At 46.6% G+C, this 15,262-nt stretch overlaps 1 protein-coding gene across 3 annotated transcripts in view; it reads right to left on the bottom strand.

The window, feature by feature from the left end:
* Positions 1-13,548, bottom strand: part of LOC308473508 (phosphatidylinositol 3,4,5-trisphosphate 3-phosphatase TPTE2-like) — a 28,215-nt gene extending 14,667 nt beyond the window's left edge. Inside the window, exons 1-8 of one of the 3 annotated variants that reach the window (XM_080999192.1) lie at positions 13,317-13,548; positions 9,537-9,630; positions 7,026-7,103; positions 5,939-5,986; positions 5,154-5,315; positions 3,111-3,230; positions 1,600-1,699; positions 792-855 (exon numbers count right to left, since the gene is read on the bottom strand). In XM_080999192.1, coding sequence (XP_080855318.1) covers positions 792-855; positions 1,600-1,699; positions 3,111-3,230; positions 5,154-5,315; positions 5,939-5,986; positions 7,026-7,103; positions 9,537-9,586 — 622 coding nt within the window. In that variant the 5' untranslated portion in view covers positions 9,587-9,630; positions 13,317-13,548. Of the gene's footprint in view, positions 1-791; positions 856-1,599; positions 1,700-3,110; positions 3,231-5,153; positions 5,316-5,938; positions 5,987-7,025; positions 7,104-9,536; positions 9,631-12,932; positions 13,066-13,316 lie in introns of those variants that run through there. The other 2 variants (XM_080999194.1, XM_080999193.1) reach the window with 2 other exon arrangements.
* Positions 13,549-15,262: the final 1,714 nt, after the last annotated feature.

Genomic DNA, 15,262 nt, shown 5'->3' with positions numbered 1-15,262 from the left:
CCTAGACATTAGGGTAAGCAGACTACCATGTGACAGCAGTGAATGCTTTGTTTCCCTCCTGTTGGACCAGCACTCTAGCCTCTGCCAGGACCACTGGTCCACAGCACCATTTCACATTTAAGCAAAGTCTCTACTGTAGGTGTTAGCGCCGCAAGTCTGTCTTGTCATTTAGATTAGCAATCAAGAGCTACCATATTTTTCGCTCCATAAGACGCACCTGACCATAAGACGCACCTAGTTTTTAGAGGGGGAATGCCAGAAAAAAATGTTCTTTAAAGGGAGCGCTGAGCAGAGCCTTCCGTCTGCATTTGCTCCATAAGACGCACACACATTTCCCCTTACTTTTTAGGAGGGGAAAAAGTGCATCTTATGGAGCGAAAAATACAGTAATTCCAAGATGCAAAAGAGGAGAGGTGTGAGCGCAACTCGTATGACCACAAGGTCAAAGCCTGTTCCATTGGCAGAGTGGCAAAAGCAGCGTTTACGTGCTTCTGAGTGCCTTGGCTGTATGTGGTTAGACTTTAACTGCCCAGGACCATCTGCCTAGGCACTTATTCACTTCCTTCAGAGAAGCGATAACCAAGCAAAGATCACGCATTGCCATGTCTCCCCAGTTAGTAGCTGCCCCAGAAGCAAGGTCAGGAGAGGACAAGAGCAAAGGAGGCAGTGGCAGACACGCACGCACACTTAGTTTTCTTCCACAATTCTTGGCTGCCCGGATCTCTCTAAGCTCCCATGAGAAAAGTTCATAATGATCAACTTCTTCCCTTTCACCAAGTTACTATACACACCAGTGACATACGTGAGGTCCAGATCAAAGCCATCTTTTGTGTAACGCCTTTTGTTTTCTGATACCTGCCAGCAACACACATAGAAGAAAATTAAAGAGGGAAGTTGGGAAACAAATAGGCTAGTTTAGTCTGACAGATGTCACTATTTCCAAGGCTGCCCATAACGGCTTAAAAAAAAAATATTAGAACAGCAGCCAAAGTCTTAAATATAAGGCGAGAAATCTGAATATCTGCACTCCGAATCATGCAAGTATGACTGATCTTGATTGTTCTACATTTTTAAAACATTTCTATACTGCCTATTAATTAGAGTCCTTCAAGTCAACTTAAAATAGAAATACAACAATTAGATATTTTAATGTTGATATTGATTTGTTTATGTAAAACATATTGGGGATGTCTACTAAAGTGCAATACAAACTCTTGGACAGTGGTACCCCTGTTTGCGAACGGGATCCGTTCCGGAGCCCTGTTCGCAACATGAACAGAACGCAACCCGCGTCTGCGCGTGCGAGTGTCGTGATTCGTCACTTCTGCGCATGCGCGTGACGTCAGTTTGAGCGTCTGCTCATGCGCAAGCAGCGAAACCCGGAAGTAACCCTTTCCAGTACTTCCGGGTCACTGCAGAGCGCAACCTGAAAATGCTCAACCTGAAGCAAACACAACACGAGGTATGACTGTAATATAAAAAAGTCAAACAGAAACAGGAGCAGAAAGGCAAGCAGCCAAGATAACTACATGTGCCTCCCCCCAGGGGGAAAGACCTTGTGTCTCGCTCCCATAGTTGACAAGGCCCCGTGTTGCTTACTATCCTCCTTGTGAGCTTTTCCAGTCGTTCCTTCTCCGATGCCAGTCGAAATATTCGTATCAGAATTATAACCCTCAGGATACGAAAAATAATAACCGCTCTGGTGAAAAGGGAGAGAAAAAAGTGGTCAGCATAACAATATGAAAAGCTCGCAAGAGGAGACATGTTTATGTCTGTCTACAATGCACAGCATAGCTCCAGCTTCAAGTGTCTTTCTAGATGGAGGTGTTCGTAGCCATGCCAGGTCAGTGTGCAGTCCTTGCAAACTGCACAGAGTTATCAGTATGCTAAGCCTCTGTGACCAGATCTTATCATAAATAAAGAGCACCTGATGTTGTTTAAAAAGGTAAAGGGACCCCTGACCATTAGGTCCAGTCGTGACCGACTCTGGGGTTGCGGTGCTCATCTCACTTTATTAGCCGAGGGAGCCGGCGAACAGCTTCCAGGTCATGTGGCCAGCATGACTAAGCCGCTTCTGGCGAACCAGAGCAGCGCACGGAAACACTGTTTACCTTCCCACTGGAGCGGTACCTATTTATCTACTTGCACTTTGACGTGCTTTCGAACAGCTAGGTTGGCAGGAGCTGGGACCGAACAACAGGAGCTCACCCCATCGCAGGGATTCAAACCGCCGACCTTCTGATCAGCAAGTCCTAGGCTCTGTGGTTTAACCCACAGCGCCACCCACGTCCCTACCTGATGTTTAGGTGCAAATAAATAATCCACACCATATGCTGAAAGCACTTTAAGGGTGCTGAGTGCTGTTAGGAGACCATTCATTCAAAAAGCTAGAATATTGACAAGATATCAGTGGCTAGATAACCAATTAAAAAGCACAGTACACTAAATCTAACCAAATGAGGACAATATGATGGACAAGGGAAAGAGAAACGCAACTGAAATACAGGGACTTTTTGTGGTTATTTTTTAAAGCTTTTATGGTTTAAAACATCATGATATACGGTGCTGATAACGCCAAGGTTGCAGGTTCGATCCCTGTATGGACTAGCTGCATATTCCTGCATTGCAGGGGGTTGGACTAGATGATCCTCAGGGTCCCTTCCAACTCTACAGTGCTATGATTCTGTGCTATGATTCTACCATTAAACAAAAAAGAACCACTCTTACACTGTAAAATGCCCCGCGATCCCCTGGTGAAGGGAGGTATTATAAATTTAATGAAACAAATAAATTGCATGATGAGGTTTTGAACACAAATAAGAGACAGAAATGAAGCTGGAGAGGCCCAAAGGTTGGATGTGATCACAAGGTGCCTGTTAGGGGGCAATGTTTTTAAATTTATATTTATTTGTTAAATTTATATACCGCCCTTCACCAAAAGATCTGATTACATTAGCAGCCCCACTCAACATCCAGCACTTTTAAAAGCCAAATTATCCACATGCTTGTTTGCATTTTGTCTTCACCACCAAAGAAGAAAAACAGACATCTTTGAAAGGAAGGAGGGAGGAGGGAGAGAGAGAAGGAAGAAGATTCTGCACTCTCCTTGCCTTGGAATGAGGCTTATTCCGCTGAAGTCAGAGACGGCGTACACAAAATCGATCAGCAGCGTGACCCCAACAATGATAGCATCCAGAATATTTAGCTTGGATTCAAAGTACTTTTCGAAGCTGAAATGAAAGAGAGATTTGCAAAAGACAACTAGCAACAATGATTTAGCAGCAACTGCTCTCTTTGACAAGTACAGTGGTACCTCAGGTTACATACACTTCAGGTTACAGACTCCGCTAACCCAGAAATAGTGCTTCTTTGCTTCAGGATGATAACAGAAATCGTGATCCGGCGGCGCGGCAGAAGCAGGAGGCCCTATTAGCTAAAGTGGTGCTTCAGGTTAAGAACAGTTTCAGGTTAAGTACGGACCTCCAGAACAAATTAAGTACTTAACCTGGGGTACCACGGTACCTTGTAGACCACCTAGGATTATTCAACATTTAGCATATGTAGGGGCTTAAGAAGTCAATTTTGCAAGGAAACTTTGGTCCAAGTATCGTGCTGCGGTGTATAAACCACGGTTAGTCCTGGAAAGCCCTGTTCAGCAGAGACCACCCGCAGGGGTTAGCAACAGGGCACCCATGGGCGCCAGTGTGCCCTCCAGAACCTCCTATGGCAACTGCATAAGGTCTCTGCGATTTCCCCCTTGAAGGCACAATGCACACAAGACTGTTCGGTCTTCCTGTTCCCATTTGCACCGGTTCAGCCTCTGCTACACTGAACACACTCAGTGGCCTTGCCTTTTCCTGCTTTTCTAGATGTGACGGCCATTTTATGTTGTGCCATGCGGCCACTTTGTGAGTGCCATGCACAGCAAATTCCAAATGTGCCCCCTATCCCAGAAAGGTTGGGCTAAAGTAAGGTCTGCTCGTTCCCAGAACTGGGCCTGTACACAAGAGTTACGAGAGAATGCCAATATGAGCCATATAGAATCATAGAATCATAGAGTTGGAAGAGACCACAAGGGCCATCGAGTCCAACCCCCTGCCAAGCAGGAAACACCATCAGAGCACTCCTGACATATGGTTGTCAAGCCTCTGCTTAAAGACCTCCAAAGAAGGAGACTCCACCACACTCCTTGGCAGCAAATTCCACGGTCGAACAGCTCTTACTGTCAGGAAGTTCTTCCTAATGTTTAGGTGGAATCTTCTTTCTTGTAGTTTGGATCCATTGCTCCATGTCCGCTTCTCTGGAGCAGCAGAAAACAACCTTTCGACTGAACGAGCCATAACACGGGTGCGCATCATATTGGGGGTAGGGCACCAAAAAGAATAGCTCAACTATGCACACTAACAGCCAACTCAGTTACTGCATTCTGACAGTGCAGGATTTTGGCCGGTGCGGGTGGTTCCTTTGCACGGTGCGCTGAGCTGAGGGGATGCAAAATTGAGCAGGCCCATAATTTGGGGGCACAAAATATTGGCCTCGCACAGGGCACTGTATTACAAAGGATTAACAAAGTCCACCCTGGCATAGACAAAATGAGGCTAAGAAACAAGAGAAGGAATCTGTAAGCTTTGGGAAGGGAGGTTTCCAGAAGTGCAAAAATTCTTAAAGGGGAAAAAGCCTAAGGGGGCAAACCCCCACTCTCTCAAAAGAAAAAAACACACACCCCAATACCCATGACCAATTAATTAGGAATGAACATGCTCAGTGGCTACAGAATATTGACTGCTGGGGAAGAATAAAATGGGGGGAGGGGACTGAATCAGCTGTGTGTGTGTGTGTGTGTGTGTGTGTGTGTGTGTGTGTGTGTGTATAGAACATAATATCCTGGAAAAAGGTGGTGGGATTCTGAACAGCTGCAGTCAGCACAACAGGCTTCACTTGCTCTTCCCGTTTCCTAAAGAACACTTTTTAAGCCTTTCTCCATATTCCAGATGCAGTAAGAATACTGCTGCAAAGGGGTTTTATGGGGAACTTTCAGACCTCTCTGCTAGCCCTCTGAATGCAAGGCCAATGCCTTATTCGATGAAAACTTATGCAGTTAAAAACACAAGAGGTTCACAGCAGCACAGCTTTACAATGGTTCCTGCTCTTACCCTTCAATGGACACTCGCAGGAGGACATCAAAGAGGAAGAAGAATGCTATGGCCAGAGAGATATTTCCAATCATGACATCAAGAGAGTGGTATTTGTGAGCAATCATTAGAGACAGAATCACAAGTGAGATGTCCACAAAAATAAGCACAATTCCAAAAAGCCTAAAACAAGCGAAGGGAATGGGGAAGAAAAGGAGAAAGACGGTCACTTCAAGGGAAGAATCATGCAAATGGAAATAAAAATAATTTTCCTTCATTGTAGTGCAAATATTACTCCTGGAAAAGGGATAGACAAATGTGCTTTTATGAAGACCTATTTAACACAATAAAGAACTGGGCAATCTTTGTCCACCAATTCAGCTTTGGTCTGTAGAGGAGTCCACGTGTTCAGCAGGCAGAAAGGTGTGGCAACCAATTTGCAGCTGTATTGCAGAGCAAAGCAACTTACTAATGCAAGTATCTTGGCTGATCTCAGGTTTCCAGAAAACTGATATCCCGTTATGTGTCGTACAACCAGGAAGCAGACTTGTGTGCAATACAGATTTGGGCAAATGTTACTCAGCTGGAAACATTCCATATTGCAAGCATTAGATGTGCTTAGAAATTATGCTTAAGCCACCGAAAGTTGGTTGGCTGGGAAAACGAATGAATCAAAGTTGCTTTCCTTAAATGAGAGCAATTTTCATGTTCGCAATTCTGTAAGTAGAAAGCTGTAAGGTATCAGTTTGCCAATCTACAACTGCCTTCCCATGCTTCACTGATGTTCATGTTGTGGTAATACTTACCTGAATCCAAAAGACATCACAAACTGGGAGACTTTTTTCTTTATTAGGCTGGTTCAGGGGGAGAAAGGGAAATTATTATTATTATTATTATTATTATTAGGACTATGATCAGAGTTTCAAAGAAATAGTAACTGAACAAATCAAGCCTACCAAACAAAAAGGTATTTCACCTGAAATATTTCTATCCTGCCCTTCATTGTAAAACAATGCCAATAAAACATAAATCATATACATAAAGAAGCATATAAAACAAAGCACATAAATCACAAGCAAATGTTTAATTGCAACAAAAAAGCCCTTCTCAAGTCCGTAAGTAGTGGCAGCTATTTTTATAGCGGTTAAAGTTAGCAATTTCTGTCATTCAGCTATATGATTGTGGCAATATGGACACCTGTATACCTACTGCATTCAAAGCTTTTCATTTTTAAAAACATTGCTTTTCCGGGGCTCCTGGTTCTAGGCTGCGATCCCATTACTGGCTTAAACTGCAACTAGGTCGTTCCTTTTCTCAATTTGGATCAAAGCTGGCTCGGGGAAAACACATCAGAATGCAGCATATTTCTCAAGGACAGATATGGATTGTGACCAACGTCACAAACCACAGGGATGCAAACTGGACGCCATGCGGTTATTGGGCAGAAATAAAGGTAGAAACTGTTATGTACTGAAGTTCTCACCCTGGGCCAGCAGGGGGTTACTGTAGATAGTTTTCACTCAGGTCCACATATGCAAATAAGGGAATGAAAGTGACGTTCAGTGATTGGATAGTTACAGAAAATGATTACTGTTGCGTTCTAGTGGAGCTCTATAGTGGAGCTGGCTGAACCCTTCAGTTCGGTTCTGTTCCAACTTACAAATAAAGAGCAGCTTTGGAGAAATCGCTGCGTCGTCTGCTATGTCTACCCACTATTTAACAGAAACCTCTGCTATATAGGATACTGTTAAGTTTCGTGAGGACCACAGTCGGAGCTGGCAAAACGAATACTGCCATTTCAGCAAGCTCAATTTAAAAAAGCAGAGAGAAGGCGATGAAGAGGTAATCCATCACTCCTACTTGTCTGGCACATTTTCTCAAAGTTCAACTCACTCTGTAGAAGAGTCTGATTCAGCTTCCTCTTTATCAGCACCATCGTCAAGATCCATTTCAATCTCCCTGATCCGACTTCTGCCACGGAATTAAATGGGGAAGCAGATATATTAACAGAATTCCTTCTTGCGACAAGAAATAAGAGCTAAAGTGATGGGGGTTAACAAGCAGTCAACAAGCTCACCTCCTCTCTGAAAGTTAACGGATTTCAACAGTGAGCTTGTACCAGCCTGCGGTGAAAGCTTAATGGAAAGCAGTTGTGTCAGATTCTCAATTTTACTGAGTGAAAGGCTACCACCACTTTACACCCATCTCTTTTCTCACAAGACTTCAAGCACTGGAGGCAGCAGATCAAGGTCAGGGATAGCAAGAGACACACGCAGAGAGGGCATTTTGTGGAGACCAGCCTTCTGCCCTCAGTGTTCAAAATTCGCCAGGCGCATTTTGTACCTGGCTATCGGCCACTTGCGACCAAGTGAAGATATCTGGGCATCAGGATGGTGCCTGACATCACCACCATCTGAAGGTGTCTGCCTGGGGATCCCTTGACTGTTTTCGCACACTAAAAAGGTAAAGGTAAAGGGACCCCTGACCATTAGGTCTAGTCATGACCGACTCTGGGGTTGCGGCGCTCATCTCGCTTTACTGGCCGAGGGAGCCGGCGTACAGCTTCCAGGTCATGTGGCCAGCATGACTAAGCCGCTTTTGGCGAACCAGAGCAGCGCACGGAAACGCCATTTACCTTCCTGCCGGAGCGGTACCTATTTATCTACTTGCACTTTGACGTGCTTTCGAACTGCTAGGTTGGCAGGAGCTGGGACCGAGCAACGGGCGCTCACTCCGTCGCGGGGATTCGAACCGCCGACCTTCTGATCAGCAAGTCCTAGGCTCTGTGGTTTAACCCACAGCGCCACCCGCGTCCCTTTTTCGCACACTAGTACCACATTATGTAGAATTCTCTCAGTTATATTTTATCTGCACCATCAGAATAAATTTCAGGAACCAAGACATCATTTCTGTGCAGCCTGAGCAAGAGCAGCAAACGACGTTGTAGTTAATTGTTGTCGCTTGCCCTTCACTTACCCCACTTCACTGACCTGCTCACAGCTGTGAAGAATATCCCTACATTATGAATGGTCCATGTCCCCATTAAAAAAAAGAGGTAGGAATAGGCCAACATATATGTGGACTGCACCTGGGTCAAGCAGGTTTTCCTCTTCAACTTTTCCAAGTTCTTAACCTAGCTCAAGGTCGTCATCTAAACTAGCCAGATGTTTGATTGAGAATCAATCACAGTCAGTTCATCAATTGAAAAATAAGACTTTAGAGCTGCCTTGTCCAGAAATTTTGGTGACTGCAAATTTGGTTTAAGGAGGCATTTGGCAACTAGCTTATATATCTGAGTTTCTAACACTGGTTGACCTGCCCAGGTGCCCACTTGTGTGCAAGTAAAGGTAAAGGGACCCCTGACCATTAGGTCCAGTCGTGGCAGACTCTGGGGTTGCAGCGCACATTTTGCTTTATTGGCCGAGGGAGCCGGTGTACAGCTTCTGGGTCATGTGGCCAGCATGACTAAGCCGCTTCTGGCAAACCAGGGCAGCGCACGGAAACGCCGTTTACCTTCCCGCCGGAGCGGTACCTATTTATCTACTTGCACTTCGAGGTGCTTTTGAACTGCTAGGTTGGCAGGAGCAGGGACCGAGCAACGGGAGCTCACCCCGTCGCGGGGATTCGAACCACCGACTTTCTGATCGGCAAGTCCTAGGCTCTGTGGTTTAACCCACAGCGCCACCCGCTTCCTGTGTGCAAGGCAGGCAAGTGTTATCACAAATGGGATAGTATGTAAAGCCAAGTAAATTGCCAGCATACCAGAGTTTCCCTTCCCCTCAAGATTCATCAAAACAGAAGGTTCTGAGAGTTTTCAGGTGGTTCTTGGTACAAGATAGCTTTTGTCAGCCAAAGGAAGGCTGATGTTCTGTATCTTCCCCACCTGGTGATTCAAGATGGGGAAGTTCTGCTGTTTGGGTCTCTGGCTGCACATTTTCCCTTAGCATGGTAAGCACCAGAGTTAAGAGGTTGGACAGACAGACATTTAGGATACCGGCATGCAGTTCTCGTCAGTCACCTTAAGAGCAATAGCAATGCCCCCCAAATTAGGGTCGTTGGAAGAAGACTTAGGCTGCAATCCTGAAAGGGATTACTCAGGGGACTTATTTTAAATATGGAAAAGTAAGGACAGTGCGGTTAGAGCACCAAGAGGGGAAAAATAAGGTGAACAGCAGAAAAGACTTAAGTGGACGGATTTAAGAGGTGTGATTTATAAACTTCATGAACCACATAAAAGGGTTGAAGGATCTATTTGTGTTCTTGCACTATGACATGGAGTCACTAGACACACTTACAGCAGGTTCAGGGTCTTAACCCAGGATTTTCTGGTTTCTGCACAGAAAATACACTCACTTCTACTGACCAGCAATCCCTTCCCATTATATCCCATTCAGGATAACTCACACTTGAGTGTCATGGGCCACCACATGTTGTCCATCTCTTTCGGTTTCCATTTTTCTCTTGTGGTTTTCGGAGCAAAACAAAACAGATGGTTTCCCTGTTGGGGCAAAATAGGATACCCCAGAAGTTGGCTTTATATACACCAGGCTGCAACCCTAACCCCATTTAGGTAAAGGTAAATGGACGACTCTGGGTTTGCAGTGCTCATCCTGCTTTACTGGCCAAGGGAGCCGGCGTTTGTCCGCAGACAGTTTTTCCGGGTCATGTGGCCAGCATGACTAAGCTGCTTCTGGCGAACCAGAGCAGCGCACGGAAACACCGTTTACCTTCCCGCCGGAGCGGTACCTATTTATCTACTTGCACTTTGACGTGCTTTAGAACTGCTAGGTGGGCAGGAGCAGGGACCGAAAGACAGGAGCTCACCCCGTTGCGGGGATTCGAACCGCCGATTTTCCGATCGGCAAGCCCAAGCAGCACAGTGGTTCAGACCACAGTGCCTGGGGGTTAAGTCTTACTTATTTTTAAAATCAGATCAAAGCTGGTTGGGGGTGGGGTGGAATTCATCAAAATGCAGTATTTCTCAAGAAGCTACAGAACAGATGTGGATTGCAGCTAATGTTGTGCAGTGTACGAGGCTTCACAAACCAGTGGTGGAAGCATAGAGGACGCAGAGTAAACAGGAGTGTACACACAGCCTGAACTGCACTACACTTCGCTCCACAGAGCCTCATTCTGCAGAAAAACAGGATTCACACAACACATTATGAATTGGATCAAAGAGCTTCGTATACATTTGCTCACCAATTCGCACATCACCCCTGCAAAGCAGGTCAAACTCATGACCACCACAATGCAAGCAATGAGGCTGAGACCCAGGAAGCAGTGGTTTGCTTAATGTCAGCCAAGCCTCCTGACCTGGTCAGTCTGTGCCTTGACTGCATCGCTTCAAGCAATGGGGGCGGGGGGGAATGCTCTGGGGATTTAATAAGCCTCCATACAAAAAGGATTCTCTGCATATAGAAAACTAGAATGTCAGAGTTCCAGCCTAGATTCCTCCCTGATACAAGTATGTAAGGGAGAAGGGTTCAAGTTTAGATTATGCACTAGAAGGGTTCAAGCACTAGATTTCTGGGATGAGTGGGGTTCATACAGAAAGGTATTCATGTTTCATTCAAGCAATTCCCAACCTGTGGCATAAAGAGTACAAGAACACTTCTGTCAATAAATGTTGGAAAGAATAAGAAAGTCCCTTGCAGCTAAATCCTGCTCAAGTTTACTCAGAAATAGGGTTGGGAAAGAAACACAGCAGCCCTTTGAAATTCACACTTCTCCCTATTTTGTGTTGCAGTTCTCCAGCCAACAAACCAGTACAGAAATGTGTGCTTAGACGGCATTTGTACTTTTCGCCGCATAACTTTCCAGGAGGGCTAGATACTTACTCCCTGCCCCCTTTGTTTAAATGAAAGCTTTGGGGCACCTGTGAAAGCCTTTGTGGGCACTATGACACCAGGTTGGCAACCCCTAAACCACTGGGTAGCTCTGAACCATGAGTAACATTGTGTAATTGTATTCAAAAGCCAGCAGTGGGAGCACACTGGGAGCAGAGTAAATGGTAATGTGTTCTCAGCCTAGGTATGCACAGGACCTGAAGCCTTAAGTTTTGTCCAAACCAATAAAAGGAGACTGCACTGTTACAGCAAGACACCAGATCTGCATTCAGTAGTCTTGAGAACATCTCCCAGTGTGCGAAGACTGCATTTTCCGTACAACAATTTCTGTCTTCTTGTGCTTGCAGAACCAGAGCCAAACCACAGGAGATGTATGCATAAAAGAGTTAACTTCAAAGTTTGCAGACTCACAAAATATATTTTGGGGGAAAGAAAGCCCCAAACATAACAACTCAATGGCACAGAATATTAGCTGGCTGAGTTGGGAGGAGTAACAGACAACTGGTTGAGAGAGGCAGATACATGCAAATGTGCATATATGGTTTTTTATTTAAAATAATAATAACCACCTCATTCACCTCGCAGGTCACTTCCTGGATCTCACCCAGAGATGGAAGACAGGAGAAAGCCAAAGAAAAAATAACAAGCTGTAGTTGGGAGCAAGTGAGTCCATATACCCCACCCCAAAAAATATAAGGGCAAATTTGGGGTTGTTGGGGAGGGGGAGAGAAACTCGGTAAGTCCGAATTGGAAGAGGACCTGCTGATGCAACAGAAAATCCTAATACACTATTTTTTAAAAAACCAACCTGCTAAAGCAAATTACAAAGCAAAAGCAGTCTACTATCCCCAAATTGCTGGATGGGGCTGTTGCTGGAAGAGAGTAGCTTACAGCAGCCCTGCAATGTAGTGGACACTGAATACTGCAGGTCAGGCTCCAAGTGTTTTACAACCTTTGGAAAGTATTGCAGCCTGGGCATGTCTAAAGCTGAAAGAGTACCTTGCAACAACCACTGCTTCTCTCCCCACACTGCAGGTTAGGCTTACATTTTCAAGAATCCCTGCAGTATAGGGAACTGTCTTATCCCTATAGCAGGCAGGCAGGATGTGCTAAGAGAATTAGCTAACATGAACTGGGTCTTCAACTGATGGGTGTGGGACCACTACTAGGTCACAGCCCGATCCAAGGTGGGTTGCAACAGCGTACAAATATTTGATTTGTTGCTGTTGTTCTTTTAAAAAAATGAGTCTTCAACTGCACACTTGGGTTAAATGTGGGTCCCGTGTCTAACTGAAGACTGCTGGCTTTTACAACAATCTTACAGCGCCTTTCACTCTTAATATGTCAGACCAGAGGCTATGCTCACCGCCTTTCCAACCTCCTCTCTTGCTAAACAAAGCACCGAATTGCACCAGAGAAGCTTGCGATGTTTGCACTGACTTGCATACAGGTGGCTGTAGTAGTTCATAGTGTTCAAACCTTTTTAGGGGAGTTTCAGCCCCCCCCCCCCCTTAATGACAATGGTGATAGATTTTGCACTTGAACACAGACCCAAGACTCCTCTTTCCATGCCAACGTTGGCTTTTGTCAAGGCTCCCCTAAAACACACCCAGGACAGGAAAAACTGCAACCTTTGGGGGCGTCATTCTCCTACCCATGCCCCTGTGAGAATCAGCCCTTTCTTCGTACATCCTCCCCCTTCAAGAAATCATTTCCTTGGGACTTTCGGCCCATCTCCACCCCTATTACTCCTTGCCCTCGCGAAGGGATCATTTTCACAAGGGTTTTTTTTGGGGGGGGGAGCTGTCCGTGCTTCCAAACGCCTGAAAGTCACGACAGGGGCTTCTCCCCCCACCTGGTCAATTCTGCCTCTGCATAGTTAACGCAGGTTTGGTTTGCTTTCCCATCCCACCCCCCACCCCCGGTCGAAGCAGAGCAATAAGTCATTTACCTCAGCAGGGGACAAGCTCAGCTCCAAAAATGAAACCCTTCCAAGGGGAAGGGGGGGGTCGAAACTCGTGACAAGCAGGTAGGTGGTTGGGAGAGGGAGGGAGAAGGAAATGGGACCGCGGGGAGGGAAGCGAGAGAAAAAAGCTTTCCGCGTTTTTACGCACGCCTGAAAAGTTGCCAGAGCGCGTGCGGCGAGGAGACTAAAGGAGTCCTATTGTGGGTCGAGTGACCTAGAACTGGGAGAAAAGAAAGCACGGGGGAACAAAAGCCCCTCTTTCAGCCGCCGGGGAGGAATCCCTCGGCTCTCCTCCAGCCGCACGGGCGCAAAACCAAGGCGCAAAAAGCGCCGCGCGTTTGGAGAGGCCACTTTTGCGCGTCGCCTCACCTCTCGCCTCCCGCGAGTCTCTCCGGCGCAGCGCTAAAGGCTCCTTGCCCGTCGCCTCAGGGCTAAAGCAAACCCGCCGAGCGGCCGGCGGCGGCGGGGAGAGCCGGGCGTTGCCAAGCGCAGCTTCATGCCGGCCTGGCGGAGACTCCACCTGATCCAGATTCGCGCCTGATTTATGGGGCCGGAGCGGCGGCGCGGCCGGTCAGCCGGCGGGGGGCGCAGTCAACCGCGCCGGGTTCCAGCCTGCCTGGCCCTGGAACGCCGTTGCCAGGGCCACCGAGAGGCCACCATTATCCCGGGGCTGCTGCTGCTGCTCCTTGGCGCGCGATAAGGCCGCGTCCGCATTGCCAAAGGGCCAGCGCTCTGGAAGGGGCCTCCTGGTCGCCTGGAGCAAAACCTGCGGCCTTGTAGGTCAGGCTTTCTCAAACTTGGGTCTCCAGCTGTTGTTGGACTACGACTCCCATCATCCCTAGCTAGCAGGGCCAGCGGTCAGGGATGATGGGAATTGGAGTCCAAAAAACAGCTGGAAACCCACTTTTGGGGAAAACCCTGGTTTTTTGGGGAAAACCCTGGTTGTCTGCAGTTGCCATTGTTTTTTTGCACACGCCACTTCAGTCTCCAAGCGATGCCAGATTCCCAGGGTTCCAGGTGCGCTTATCCAGCGCCTGTTTCCTTTTGGAAAAGAGGCACGGTTAAGACAAGACTGGAGTGTCTTTATGATAGATGGTTTATTTGCACATACAGTGGTACCTCGGGTTACAGACACTTCAGGTTACAGACTCCGCTAACCCAGAAATAGTACCTCGGGTTAAGAACTTTGCTTTAGGATGAGAACAGAAATTGCGTGGTGGCAGCGGGAGGCCCCATTAGCTAAAGCGGTACCTCAGGTTAAGAACGGACCTCCGGAACGAATTAAGTTCTCAACCTGAGGTACCACTGTATACACAACCCAGACGTTTGAGGTATTGCGATCCTGAGCTGCTTAAGGCTTTATAGGTCAAAACCAGCACTTTGAATTGGGCCTGGAAACTTGATTGGCAGCCACTGCAGTTGGGCCAGGTTCAGTGTAATACTGTATGCTCAAGCCGTCTTGTCTCAGCCAGCCTCCACCTGCCTTCCTTTTTACTTACGTACTTACTGCCTGACAGCTTCCTCCTCTTTAGTCTCAGTTGTTATGTACTGATGTTTTCACCCTGGGCCAGCAGGGGGATACTGTAGATAGTTATGCAAATGAAGGATCGAAAGTGACGTTCAGTGATTGGATAGTTTGTATGCAAATGAAGGATCGAAAGTGACGTTCAGTGATTGGATAGTTTTAGAAAGTTGCAACAGTTACGTTGTTCTGGAGCTCTATATAAGCAGGCTGACTGAGCTCCTCAGTTCAGTTCTGTTCTGGCCTTGGAATAAACAAGAGCTGTTTGAAGAATCGCTGTGTCGTCTGATATGTTTGCCCACAACTTAACATCAGTGTCGCCCCTTTTAAAACTCAGCAGGCATGGCAAAACCAGAATTGGTGGAACCAGGGGTGAAATTAGGCTTTCTTTTACCTGGACCAAAGACCCAGTTTGGCACACACCCCATGCATATTTGCATAAACACACACACACAGGCTGGGAGCCTCAGTTACTCCTGTGTAGGAAAACTGACCCTCCAAGTGTCCCTATTTTCCAGGGACAGTCTTGGATTTACAGAAGCTGTCCTGGTTTCCTTTTCCTTGGGATGTCCCTATTTTCATCGGAGAAAGATTGGAGGGTATGGAAAGATGCTCTTAAGTACTCAATCATTTGTGTTTGTCCCGTTCCCCCCCCCCCCCCAATTTCTCCAATCAGATTTTGGCTGTGCATTATCAGCGGCTTCGTGTATTAGCCACGATAAGTCAAATGATATTAGCATTTCCCTATTTGCTTTGAAGCAGTTCTCTCTGTCATTTTCTTTTTTTAATTTTT

The sequence above is a fragment of the Podarcis pityusensis genome (genome assembly GCF_964106645.2).
Source record: "Podarcis pityusensis genome assembly, chromosome: 3".
Lineage (NCBI taxonomy): Eukaryota > Metazoa > Chordata > Lepidosauria > Squamata > Lacertidae > Podarcis > Podarcis pityusensis.
This window is presented reverse-complemented; position numbering and strand designations above follow the sequence as displayed.